The sequence below is a fragment of the Mastigoproctus giganteus genome, chromosome 13 (assembly GCF_048544385.1).
Source record: "Mastigoproctus giganteus isolate SK-2022 chromosome 13, ASM4854438v1, whole genome shotgun sequence".
In the NCBI taxonomy this organism is placed as follows: domain Eukaryota; kingdom Metazoa; phylum Arthropoda; class Arachnida; order Uropygi; family Thelyphonidae; genus Mastigoproctus; species Mastigoproctus giganteus.
Genome location: NC_143587.1, coordinates 12,538,896 through 12,553,678, shown reverse-complemented (window position 1 = coordinate 12,553,678; position 14,783 = coordinate 12,538,896). Strand labels below are relative to the sequence as shown.

Here is a 14,783-nt window from a genome sequence, read left to right as displayed (position 1 = left end):
ATGCCAATGGGATTCTTCATCTTGCTCAGAATAATCAGCTCAGAGGGCATAAATTCAAATTGAGGAAAGACGAATGTCGTATCGATGTGCGGAAATTTGCCTTTGGCCAGCGGGTGGTTGGTTGGTGGAACCGACTTGAATCACTTGTTGTTGAAGTTCATAGCCTAAACAAATTTAAGGCTCAACTGGATAGGTATTTCGAGCGAACGGAGGGGTGAAATGGGAGTGGTGTGTTTTTTTGTTTTTTTTTTTTGCCTGATGCTGAATAAGCTTGCTTTCTTGCATCATATGCCTCTACTAATGCTAATGCTATTACACCTGGGAACCAGTAATCCCAAAATAACTTTTCACTTGGTGGAGTTCAACTAAACCCAGTACTGGAGGAAAGGGACTTGGGTGTTACGATACGGTCAGACATGAAATTCTCTGAGCATTGTAAACAGGTTGCAAGGAAGGCTCATGGTGTCCTATCAATGATCTATCGAACTCTTGCAGGTAGAGATAGGGATGTGATAATCCCATTATATAAGGCTTATGTTAGACCACACTTGGAATACTGTGTTCAAGTATGGAGACCACACCTAAAGAAAGACATCGAGTTTCTTGAAAGGGTGCAAAGACAGGTAACTCGCCTGGTGAGATCGGCAAAAGGGCGTCCTTATGAAGAAAGACTTCGAATATGTGGGTTGCAGAGTTTTTAAACTAGACACCTTAGAGGAGATTTGATTGGGGTGTTTAAGGCTCTGAGAGGCATCCGTAAAATGAATGAGGACGAAATTTTCAAGATTATAAATGATGCTAGAACTAGGGGACATAAATTCAAGTTACGGGGGGGGGGGAATGTTTAGATTGGACTGCAGGAAGTTTTATTTTAGCCAGCGAGTTATAAATTACTGGAATAAGTTGCCTTCATGGGTGGTAGAGGCCGACAGTTTGGGGAAATTCAAAGTTCATCTGAATAGTACTTTCTGGTAAGGGAAGCGCATAGGATGATTGGTTTAATTTCCTTTTTTTTTATTAATTATTATTATTTATTTTATTTTATTATTATTTTTTTATCATTGTTTTGTTCGGATTTTTTTTTTTTTTTTTTTTTTTTTTGGCTGGTGCAGCATAAGCCATAGGCTTTCTTGCACTATGCGGCCATTGCCAATACTAATTTGCCACACTTGTTTAGTGCAGTTTGGCAAATTGACTGTATTTCGCAGCTAGGAGCTTGAACCCCAGTCTATTCAAAGAGCATGTACTATTGCACTCCTGCTCTTCACCACTCAGCTACGGAGGCCATTGGCACCGTGTCATCATTGTGGGAGGCCCTGGGGGTGTGTGGCAAGCTCACAGGCCTGCAGATCACATTTGTCTAGGGCACAGGTAGGGTAGCCACATTTAGATAGATCCAAATGATGACAAGATCTCAACTGCCTTTATCCTCTATTACCTTAGCATCTCACAATGCCTCTCTAAAATTCTACATGCTTACTGGATAAAATGTTTTACAACTTCCCATTAAAAAAAAACTGTGATCCCTTCTCTCAATAGTAAAAACGCCCATTCCCTCCTTGCTACGGAGCAGCTCAGTATATTGCCTGCCATGACTACAGTAGTTGCTAGACAGGAATTTAGCAGGAGGCTCTGAGACCAGATCGCAGAACACGAGAGGGCAATCGAGTCTGCTGATTTGGGGCGGTGCTTCTGTAGCCAGGTGGGAAAGAGCGGCAGTGCATAGCACATGCTTCTTGATTAGACCAGGGTTCGAGCTGTTCCTTGTAACTGGGTATCCAGTTTTCTGTCTAACCGCTCACTGCAGGTGATGGTAGATGGCCTCCCTGTCTTCTAACTTGTCCACTAATGCTGGTGTTCCCCAAGGTTGATTTCTATGTCCCACTCTTTTCCTCTTGTATATTAATGACCCTACAGTTTGAGGCGCCTCCGTAGCCAGGTGGGAAAGAGCAGCAGTGCGTAGCACACGCTTCTTGATTAGACCGGGGTTCGAGCCCGTCACCATCGAATACGGAGAATGCGGAAATGTTAGGGAATGACCACCGCATATCCCCGAACAATATGGCCTTAGTTGCTAATGCTCCTAAAAACCAAATAACAATAACAAACAAACCTTACAGTTTGAGAAACCTTGCCCTACTCAAACAGCTTCAACTTTTCGAGTATCCACTGCAAAATCCTTAAATGCTGATCTCCAGATAATTCTCGTGGGACAAAGATAACTTAATTTCAATCTTTCTAAAACTTGGTCCTGTCTTATATCTCACAAAAAGGATTCTTCTGCTCCTATGCTTATCTTGAATGATGCTCCGATTTCTAGGCGAGAACTTGGGGATTACCCTGACTTCTAATCTCTTGGCATAAAGCACATTACAAATATTGCTTTCTCTTTCGCTCTCGGCATTACTTTTCTTCCAAACAGTCATTGACTCTGTAGAAATCGCAAATTTGCCCTACCATGGAATATTGTCCCCATATCTAGGATGGCGCCCCCAAAACCTTCTCTTGGGTTTCTAGATTCCATTCAAAAGAGGCAGTTAGGTTGATTAATGTCTCATCTCTAAGAGAGTCTCTCCACTCTCTGTCTCATAGACTTACTATTTCTCTTGATTAGACCGGGGTTCGAGTCTGTAACCACCAAATATCGAGGATGCGGAAAGGTCAGGGAATGACCACCGTATATTCCCGGAGCAACATGGCCTTAGTTGCTAATGCTCCTAAAAACTAAATAACAAACAAACAAACTTTCTATTTCTGTTGTCTGCCTTTTCTGTAGATACTTGCATGGGCACTATTCTGAATTGGTTTTTATAATTCCTGCTCTCTCTTTCAGAGCAGTCCGAACACGTGCCGCAACCAGTCAACATCATTTTTCTGTCCAAATTCAAACTCACAGAACCAACGTTTCTTCTTCCTCGTTTATTCATTCAAAATCTACAGAAGTTCAGGTCTAATGTCAGCAAGTTTCTTTTCAATCTTCAACCCATGCACGGTACTAAGTACTATCTGTTCTAAAAAAAAAAAAAAAAAAAACCTATACATAACAATGATCCTTGAGAATGAAAAAAAAAAAAATATTATTATGGAAAGCATTTATATAACATAATATAATGTAAGACAGTAAACTAATTATAAGGAATTTTGTGAGATGTGGTTTCTTTCTTTGGCAATTTTTACTTTTTATTTAATTTTATTTTGCTTTATTATTTTTTATTAGTTATATTTTGTTGTTTACCAGAATATACCTGTTTAAATCTAAGCAGATGCCATATTTCAGAATTTTTATCAACCCCCTGGAACACTTTTGCGAACCACCGGTTGGAAACTGCTGGTCTACATCATAGTTCTTGTTATAAACTGTTAATTGAGAGAAAGAAATGACTAATAATAAAGGGAACTCAAAGCAGCAGTAAATATGGGGAATTCTGTACATTTTAAGCAAAACATAAAATGTATCTGTTTCTTTCATTTGGTAGCATTTGTCTAGTCATTAACTGGTAAAATTTCTTAAAAGATACACCCAATTTTAAGGTTGGGAGAAATCATTTATATGGAAATAAAAGGTTGATATAAATGCACTAATTCTGGACTATTTTTTTCCCTCCTTAATGAAGTAATTGGTGTTCTTGACACTAGTTACTTCATTAGTGTAATTTTGATTTTTAGTATGCCAGCTCATTGAAGCCTAGAATCAAAATCAAAGTGCATAACTAAAATCTAGAGGAAAAGTAAACACTTTTCTTTACTTTACTTTTCTTTTTTTTTATTTTATTTTTTAAGACAAATAAAACTGGAAATCTTTTTTCAAAACTAGAACCAATGATTTTTATCATTTTGTATGACGTATGTCATGTAAAATGATAAATTTTTTTTACTATCCAATCATTCTCTGCATATTTTTACTCCTTTGATGATTAATGTTAGCCATCTTCATTCATGTATAAGATAAGGAATAATTTTTCCTTATAAGAATGAAGTATCATAGAAGCATTTGCCATATAGACACACAGGAAATCTCAATTGTGCATTTTGGAACTTTAATTGCATCAAATATTGACAAGAGACATTGTTCTTTCATATTTTCAGTAGTGAATTACTGTGTTATTACATTGTTTGTTAGAATTTGTAGTCTTGAGTGCCCCCCCCCTCCTTTTTTTTTTTTTGGAAGATGAAAATCTTGCAACATGGTCCATTAATTTTTTAGATCAATCAATTTATCTGGTCAATTTTCTTTTATTATTATTTTTTTCTTCCATATATTTCAAAATGCGAACCAATTTTTTCACACGTGAACACTGTCTTGGAGATAATCTTGTTGAAAGTGGTTGTAATTATTGACTTTTTCCAAGTTTCAAAGGCCTTAAATTATTTTTTTTAAAAATTTAAATTAAGGTGTATGTGATTTTGAATGTTGCATGTTTTTTTTTTTTTTTTTTTTATATATCTTATTTGTTTCAATTTTAGATTTATTTATTGGGCCACCTATAATCTAAAGAATTCAAAACTTGAGCGTGCACATTTAAATGGAGAGGGAAGAGAGGTCATTATTTCAGGCCTTGTCAAACCTATTGGACTGGCACTGGATCATATAGCCCAACGACTTTATTGGACAGATGTTCAAGGAAATTCATACAGCATTTCAAGCTGTGACACAGATGGAACACACATGAAGGTTTGTCTTTTTCCTCCCTCTCTCTATTAGATGCCTCATTTGATATTATACTTTAAGAACTTCATAATGCTTATTAGAGACCCTCCCTTCAGAATCTTACCTGACGAATAGCTATTAAAATTTTTCTCTCTTTCTGACTCTTAACTATTATTATTTTATATCTAAATATGCAATTTATTGATTTAATCACACTTTGTATGAGCAAATAGAGCAGTCTGCACTAATGTGAATCAAGTTATGTCAGAAATTATGAAAATCATGGTAACACCATCCTTTTGTGTGATTTTTCTAGCCAGCAGTGTTTAACACATTCACTGCTTTCTCATGCAAATATGCAGCATCAGATTTTAAATCCACTTGGAGAGAAAATTGCCCTACTTTTAGAACTTTTTTTTCCAGTTTTACAGAAGATAAATGAGGTATTTTTGTCAAGCAACCTTCAGCAGAAGCTGAAGAGATTCAGTCATAGTGAGAAGAAAGTTCAAAAATGTTTGCCCTTTCTAATCCACATTGATTCAGTTCTGTGGTTTTCAATCCCGGATTGAAAAGGTTGTGAAAGTGTTAAACTGTATGATCAGTTTAACTGTATGTTAAACTTTTTTTTATCAAAAAAAGCTGTGGTTTATTCAAAACTAAACAAACTAATAAACTTTTTTTCCATGGGTTTCCTCAGTAATGCACTAATTTTAAACAAATAATGGCATTCCTTCTTCAGAATGCATTAGGTGGTAATACTGTACATTAAGCAGCTAGGAGTGCATCCTGCTACTTTAAACCTTTCACAAGTTATTTATTTGGTTTTTTTTTTTTTTTAAGGAGCATTAGCAACTAAGGCCATATTGCTCCGGGATATGCGGTGGTCATTCCCTGACCTTTCCGCATCCTCCGTATTGGTGGTGACGGGCTCGAACCCCTTTCACAAGTAAGTTTCTGGAATGCATATAAGTGCCAGGTGATGAATTTTCAATATCAGCAGGCCTTGTGGAGTGAAATGTTGAAGTTTTCTAAACAGTATAAGAGAATGTAAATTAATGCTTTTAAATATTAAAATTTTTCAAATCTTCTGAGTCTTAAATCCTAAAATCAGATGCAATCTCCTCGTTGATTTTTCAATTTTTTTTTTTTTACTACAGGCTGTTATAAACTGTCTCTGCAGTTGGTTAGAAACACAGATAAGAAATGGCAGCATGTATTGGAAAGTTTTCAGAATATTTCATATTAATGGAGACACTATTTGAAACAACCTTCAAAACTTAGATCTATGAACATACTTATTATGTTACTTCTTAGATTACACAAACTAAAAATGTAGATCTGCATACATACTTATGAAAGGGTTAACGGTAAGCATTGCAGGGGTGGAAGGAATTAAGTAGTTATTTATAAGATCTGACATGGATATATAAAACACCATAAATGAATATAAATACTTTAACAAACACATAAAGAATATGTATACAGTAGTAACAAAAAATATAATAAAGTATGTGTATATGTATAAAGAATGTAACAAATAGACATGGTATTTCAATTAAAGGGCACTGCCTTTTTCTCAATGTGAAAGTTTAGTCTAAAAATCTCTATGCACTTCTGAAATAAAGATAAACTGATTTTATTTGAATAATAATAAAAAAAAAAAATATATATATATATATATATATATGTATAAATGGGTATTCAATGTAACCCCTTAAAGGTAATGTTTAAAGAGTTAGATATGAAAAGAGGTATACAGTTGATGAAATGGTTTCTGTGAAAGAAAGATTAATAAATCAGGTATGACAGATGCACCTAAAAGTGCAAAGCAGCATTAAAAGATGCAAAAGTATATATAATTTGTATTAATATATTGAATTAAGTATGCATAAATGGATGTGAAAGTTACACAAAGTGCCAGTAACCAGAACGGTGAGGAAAGTAGAAAAGGAGGTGCAGTAGATTTGTAAAAGGTGAAAGAATGTTAATATCCTAAAGGTTATGATGAATTAAGAAAATTATGGACTGAATTGCCAAGCCAATATAAAGTGGGGGAACTGTAAAGTAAAATTAGTACATCAAAATACTAATAAAATGCAAATAAAATGGTATAGCTGTCATCAGATATGGGGGGGAAACGTTTTTAGTAAATGGCCTAATATGGGTAATGCAAAAATGCTTGATCTGATGTCAGCTGAAATAAATGTTGATACGTGATCAGGTATTTCATCAGGGGACTACACCTGACTATGTATCAGGAACTGCATTTCTATACTTGATACTTGCCCATAGTAGTAGAAGAAAAGTGAAAGGCCAAAAAAGCAACGAAAATGAGCACTTTCAAATGAGCATACTGTATTAGCATACTGAGCATACTGTATTAGCACTTTCTAATACAGTATGGATAAGGTAGTCCCAGTGCAGTGTAATTTATTTAGGTAAAAATACATATCAAGTTGGGATAAAAATGGTTAATATCAATATGTTTAATATAAATATGTAGAATTTAGTGTAGGATTTAATTTTGTATAGATAGGAAATCAATGTACAGAAAAATCAGTTATCTGGAAGTCAGTTATTTGGAATGTCAGTTATCCAGAATAATTTGAAAGGCTGATCTTTCTTCTTTTTTATTAATTGGTAGTACAGTATGTGATCAGGTATTTCATCAGGGGACTACACCTGACTATGTATCAGGAACTGCATTTCTATACTTGATACTTGCCCATAGTAGTAGAAGAAAAGTGAAAGGCCAAAAAAGCAACGAAAATGAAATTAGCACCTTCTAATACAGTATGGATAAGGTAGTCCCAGTGCAGTGTAATTTATTTAGGTAAAAATACATATCAAGTTGGGATAAAAATGGTTAATATCAATATGTTTAATATAAATATGTAGAATTTAGTGTAGGATTTAATTTTGTATAGATAGTAAATCAATGTACAGAAAAGTCAGTTATCCGGAAGTCAGTTATTTGGAATGTCAGTTATCCAGAATAATTTGAAAGGCTGATCTTTCTTCTTTTTTATTAATTCAGTAGCAACAGTTATAGTGATCATGTTTACAAATTGAATTTTGATTATAATAAGTGAAAGACTGAGTTTACTACCTGCTTATAACAGATTGTACAAACAAAAATGCCAATAAACCGAAAACTACAAATTGTTTTTATTGTTTTATGGTTGTGACCTTCAGAAATGTGCGTTAGAAAAATATCTCAGAGATTACTGGGTTTTCTCAGAAACCATGAGTGAATTTCATACTAGTTTAGCTCCAGATTTGGTAAGAATAATATTGGCCCGAAACCGTGCGATTTATTATTATTATTATTTATTTTATTATTTTTTTTTTTTTTTTCAATTTTTTACAGTAAAATGTGAACGGGAAGAAAACGCATAGTTTTAACATTGCAACAAAAAATGGAAATTATTAATAGAATTAGAAAATGTGAAAATTTAGCAAATCTCTCCAAAGTGTTGAAGCCCACATTAGTGGGCTTCAACAATTTACCACATCAAGAAAAATTCCGTTGCTATAACAGAATTTGTGTCAATTATGGATAGCGAAAGAGGATCTAGCAGGAAAAAGAATGTCGAAACCTGAAAATGCCGCTTTAGAGAGTGCATTATATTTGTGGTTTTCTTCAGGAGCGAAGTTTAGGTCTTTCCCAATATTGTGTGAAAAAGCATTGGATTTTAATCGAAAATTAAGAGGTAATGAAGATTTTAAGGCAAGCACAGGTTGACTGAAAATTTTTAAACTGAGACACGGTATGCAGGAACTAGATATTCAAGATGAGAAACTTTCTGCAGACGAAGTGGCAGCGGTGTCCTCTAAAAGTTTGCTTTAGTTAAGCAAATTAAGAGAAAGAAAATGTTTATAATATTGATGAGGCGGGCTTATTATGGAAAGCATTACCGAGAAAAACCCTAGCCACTAAAAGAAAAATGCCTACAACAAGTTTTAAGATGAGAAAATAGCAAGTTAATTGCTATACATGCAAATGTCATTGCGACACACAGATTGTCCGTACTCATTATCGGTAAGTTGAAAAAACCGAGAGCATTTAAAAATCTTTCTAATTTTCCTGTTTTGTATAAAAATCATAAAAATGCCTGGACGGATGTTTCTGTTTTCCAAGATCAGTTTATAATTTTTTTTATTTAATTTAATCATCCGGAAAAATTCAAATTTTCCGGAAAAATTATCCGGAAAATTTGGCTATCTGGAAGAGGTCTGACATCAGTTATTCCGGATAACTGATACTCTACTATATTTTAAAAATAAATTTAGAACAAATGATATAAGGTTAGGTATTGAATTGAGGATGGAGAAGGGAAAAAGGAGTATTAGAAGTAGGATAGTAGGAACGTTCGTTCCTACTATCCTACTTCTATTGCTATTTTTATTGTCACCCTCATATTACACTAATAGTTTAACAAATGGGAAGAACTTTAGAATTAGACAGCAGAAAGATAAGTTCTATTAGTTTGACAATACATAATGTTCTTAGTAGTAAGAAAAAAGTGGGGAGGAAAGATTGCACGAAGTAGTGAAATTTTTTATATGGCATATACATGGCAAGAATATTCCCAGCCCCTTGACATAACAATGCCTCGATAATGCCCCTCCCACAAACACACTATCTGGCAGAGTGAGGCAGCGAGACTATACACTAGCTGATACAGAAGTCTCCTAGAGAGATACCAATAGGTTCAGTCTTGTGCATTATCTAGCATCCAGCCTGCGAACACCATTTTAGAGTTATATCCTCAAAATCTAATGATGATCCCCATCCTAACCTTGATCATACTGTATGACAGGAGAGATGGGGTGGTGCCAGAGCTTTGCTAAACGGGTTCTACCACCTTAAGTCTCCAATAAGCAAAGTGGTGGTATTGCACCAGTTGATGAGTCACTCGCCACCTGATATTGCCTAATAAAATAGGAGCAGCATTACTCTGTGATGTTGATGTAACTCCTCGACCCTGCTTATGTTGGTTTACACTTTAGTGGTCACCTCCTTTGTACTAGGGGTGCCTCCGTAGCCAGGTGGGAAGGAGCAGCAGCGCGTAGCACATGCTTCTTGATTAGACCAGGGTTCGAGCCCGTCACCACCAAATACGGAGGATGCGGAAAGGTCAAGGAATGACCACCGCATATCCCGGAGCAATATGGCCTTAGTTGCTAATACTCCTAAAAACCAAATAACAACAACAACCTTTGTACTAGATGTAATTTTTTCAGGGCTTGCACACAGGGATTATATCCAGGGTTATTAACAATTCCACCATCATGAAGGTGCAAGCAGAGGATTTGGTTTTTGAAGAGTGACTAGACTTTGCCAAAATTGAGTGTCACCCGAATATCAGTTCCATCAGCGTTTTAGACTCCCAGGTAGCAAGTGCAGCTTGGCAAATAGGAGAAGATGTTTGTGAAAGCCTCAAGGAACAAAAAAAAAAAACAAAGAACAAGGACCAAAATTAACAAAGTAATGTTGTGAAACAGTTTTTATGTTGGAATATAAATATATTGTTTTAACTAGGTATCAGTTTCTTTTTGTGAATTTTTAAATATTCATTTGGAAATTTCTCTAAGTTTGTGTACTAATGCTGGAAGTACAGTTAATAAATTTGAAATATGGGCTAAATCCATGAATGCCAAAAGAATAAGGATATCACAGACAGTGCATTCTGATATATGGATACGGAATTTGAATATGGTGAGTATACACTGTGTATGAAAATGAGAGGCATGACAGAAAGAAAAGAAGGCACAGAGCACATAAATTCAAGAAGAGCAAATAACCATTGGATTGGGAACATCAATAACTTCAATTCAGTCCTAGTATGATATAACAGTAGCAGTGCTCCCTAACTAATGAATGCATTCTGCATGATGTTATACATGCAAGTGGAGTGAGCAAGCAAATCAGTCTAAGACTTTCTGAAGGATTGTAACCACATTGAACCTAGGAACTTGTGGATACTTGCTTAGTAGCATTTGGTTCTTGAACCATCTAGACTGCTTTTGCATCAGTTTCTTCAGAATACCAATAGGGTGCCACAGCCTAGGTTCCAGGCTAACATCATAGAATCCAGTGTGTTTGCCATGCACTGCGAACTGTGGAAATTTGGAAGGAGGGATCCTGGTGATTGAGGATTTATTAATTTCACTTCTTTCATTTTTCTGCTCCTGATTCGAATCTTCTTTTCATATTTCTTCTTTTAAATTATAAAGAATAAAGATATTAAAATGGCAAACCATTTTCAGGAAAGTAAGTTATAATGCTTCCAGAACCTGATCTGGTAGCATTGACAAGCAGAAGTCTGTCAGCAGTATGGTCTGTTGATGAGTATCAGTAAGATGCCAGAAACATCAGCTTAAATGTATAGTAGTTTCAGCTATAAGGTTAATAAACTATGGTATTAATTTCATATGATATAAGAGTGGTTATTAAATAGAGTAATTAATTTTCATGGAAAATAACCACGACATCCCTTCCTAACTTATACAGATTCTCAAATCCATGGGTGGTCTAATTAAAATAGTTTCTGTAGAACGAATAAAATTTCCATATAACAAATGGATTTCGAGAGACAAGGATAGGCATTGTTTGCACCTCTGGCCTTTAGGCAATATAACCACTGCTGTTGAAAGCACAAATTAGGAGCTAAAGGGATTAACATTCCATAATTGAGTGGACTCCAGAATACATTTACAACTGCCTCTCCCACATACTGTACCAAGAAGTTGCACTGGTCAACTGCTTTCTTGTGTCCATAGCCAATGGAAAAGATTAAGGTATGTTCCCAACATGGACAATGAAATGGATTTCATTCTGCATGTTGGGAACAATGTGCCATGGTCAGCCTGTGTTCTTCTGTAAGCACCCTATTAGAGAATTAGGAGAGAGTGATTTTCCTTTATCCTGGAAATTCATCTGTGCAGAAATGGGGGGGGGGAAATCACTTTAAAAATTGAAATTACAGAGGCTCCCCTCCCTATGGTATGTTCATGTTAGATAGCACCTGGGATTTCTCCCATCTCCGCTCCCCTCCCTATGGTGAGGCCCAAGGCTAGCGCCTCATGTGTCTGTTCATAAGTATGGTTCTGCAAGATAAGGCAGTTAATGCCCTATTTTGAATGAGCCAGCTCCTACAAAGTCTCACCACTCTCATTCTCATAGACATTCTGTTTCTGCTGCATGCCTTTTCTAGAGATACATCAATGGGCACTGTTCTTCTTAATTGGCTTCTGTAATTCCCCATATTTATTCCAAAGCAGGTCCGAACATGTGCTGTGGTCAATTCATTGCATTTTACTGTCCAACTTCAAACTCACTTCCTCATTTATTACTTTAACTTCTGTAACAACCTCCTTTCACTCATATTTCCTGAAATTTACAATGTACAGAAATTTAAATGTAATGTCAATTACATCTTATTTTGTTTTCTCAACCTTCAACCCATTCATGGTACTAAGTATTATAGTTTCTAATACCTTTTGTTTGGGGTTTTCATTTTTAAAAAAAAATTATGTAATCTATGATTAAGGATCTAAATGCAGTCATCTTGATGGTAATATTTATTGTAAGGCAGTCACAACATAGTTTATTATGGGAAGACCTTGTTTGACTAATCTGATAAGGTATTATGATGTAGTCACAGAGAAAACTGGATGTAGGGAATAATTTTAATATTAGTAGTAGATTATGACGATACAAAGAAGGAATGCTATACAATTAAAATTTGCTTTCAGACATTGTTGGAACAACCCTCCAACCCCTCTAATTTGTTTAATCCTTAAATATATTCAAATTGCTCACTTCTGCAACACCAGATGGTGATTTGTTCTAACTCAGCTACTCCTTGTATGAAAGTAAACTTTCACATGTCTAGCCTGCAACTGACCCTTTTCAATTTAAATTTATGTTGCCTTATGTTATGTGTCATCTTAGAAGGAGTGAGGATACCATCAGCTTTTAATTTACTCAACCCAGTCAGATCCTTAAAACTAGTTACCTGTGAGGAGTCAGGTCTCCTCACAGATAACTAGTTTCCACTGGTCATCTGCGATTGCAATTTAAAAACCCAAGTCTTTCTTGCTAAAGTACTCTTTGTGCCCCCTGACAAAATATCTTATTGCTCTTCTCTGCACTTGCCAACAGGTCCACATCATTCCTAAAATGAAGTGACCTGTATGCAGTACTCAGGGTGCAGCCTAACCTTTGCTGTAAAGTAGGATAATCACCTCCTTGTCCCTGTTGGCATGGTTCCTACATAATTTACTTTGATTTTAAAAAGTTTTTGACAGGTTAATGTTTTATGCATAAGGTGGAGAAGAGTGACATTGGAATCAGGTGCTGCAGTGCATTAGCATTTTAGCATTAGTATTTTAGCATTAGTAGAGGCATATGATTCAAGAAAGCAAGCTTATGCAGCATCAGCCAAAAAAAAAAAAAAAAAAAACCCACTCCCATTTCACCCCTTCATTCATTCGAAATACCTGTCCAGCTGAGCCTTAAATTTATTTAGGCTATCAACTTCCACAACAAGGGATGAAAGTCTGTTCCACCAACCAACTACCCACTGGCTAAAGGCAAATTTCCACTCATCAATCCTACATCTGTCTTTCCTCAATTTATGCCCTCTCAGGTGATTATTCTGAGCAAGAGGAAGAATCCCATCGGCATTGAGCATGCTCAAACCATTCAAGGCTTTATACACCTCTATCAGATCACCTCGCCGGTGCCTAGTCTCCAGACACTGTAATTTGCAAAACTTAAGCCTTTCTTCGTAAGAGCAACCCTTTGTTCCATTCACTAATCTTGTTGCCCTTCTCTATACTCGTTCCAGCAGCTCTACATCCTTCTTGAAATGGAGCCTCCAGACCTGTATACAGTACTGAAGGTGTGGCCTGACCATTGCCTTATACAAGGGAATAATCACCTCCTTATCCCTACTAGAAAAATTCCTGTATATCATTGACAAGACGCCATGAGCTACCCTTGCAGCCCGTCTGCACTGCTCAGAAAACTTCATATCTGCCTGCACAATTACCCCCAGGTCCTTTTCATTCTTTTCATTTTCTACCACTGTCAGTGTAATACCACAGAGTTGATACGTTACTCTGGGGTTACTGTTTACCATATGTAGTATTTTACATTTGTCAATGTTAAACCTCATTTGCCACCTCTCCGCCCATCTGCTGAACCTTTCCAGATCCTGTTGCAGCAGCATACTGTGAGCAGTGTCCTTTACAACCCTGCCAACCTTTGTATCATCTGCAAACAGTGGATCAAGGATGTGAATTAACTGGTAGGAGAAAAAGAGAGGTTATAAATGAATGGCCCAGTGTTATGAGTGGTGTTGCTCAGGGTTCTGTGTTAGGACTCTTGTTCTCTTTAATTTTAATTATAATGACGGTGGTATCAAGTTGCATGTAAAAATTTGATGATATTAAGTGGGCAGGATTGTTCAACAATAAGAAACAAGGAAATACTGCTGCAGCAGAACTTGTATAAAATACTGAGGTACTATTACTATATTTAAACCTTACTTCCATTCTCCTTATTTTAGTGATAGCTTCTTTTGTACCTATTTATATGAAAATTATAGAATGATATTGGTTCTCTTTTTCTCTTCATTCTAAATAATTGCTTCTTCAAGTTTTCTATATATGTGTTTTAGCTATCGGTTGGGCTAAATGTCATCCTGCCTGTTAACTAAATTACTTCCTAACTATTTATCTACTTAACCACTAAACTTTTAATATTACATATTTGACCATGTTATACAGGCAGATGACAACAGAAACACAAAGCTCTGTTAATTATGAGTGGAATATATTGAGAGGGTTAGCCCTCGATAAAGTTCCTTTCAATGTATCCTATTACCTATAATTAACATTTGATATTATATTATTATTACTTTGTTTTACTAATGATTATTCTTTACTAGGTTTGGCCACAGGGGCCGGTATCGGCTATTATAGAGTTACTTGGTGTTTTGATCTACGGGTATATTTTGGGTAGCTTGTTAAAATACATATGTTCTTATATTTATATAGAATTGGTTTTATATTTTTGGCCACCACCATCATATCTAACATAATATACTATTAAATAGCACGT

General features: G+C 35.7%; 1 protein-coding gene across 1 annotated transcript in view; it reads left to right on the top strand.

Annotated features, from left to right (window-relative positions):
* The window catches only part of LOC150075770 (prolow-density lipoprotein receptor-related protein 1-like), a 308,354-nt gene that overhangs the window by 239,871 nt on the left and 53,700 nt on the right, over positions 1-14,783 (top strand). The window contains exon 22 of the mRNA XM_090387878.1: positions 4,465-4,672. Coding sequence (XP_090244004.1) covers positions 4,465-4,672 — 208 coding nt within the window. The remainder of the gene's footprint in view (positions 1-4,464; positions 4,673-14,783) is intronic.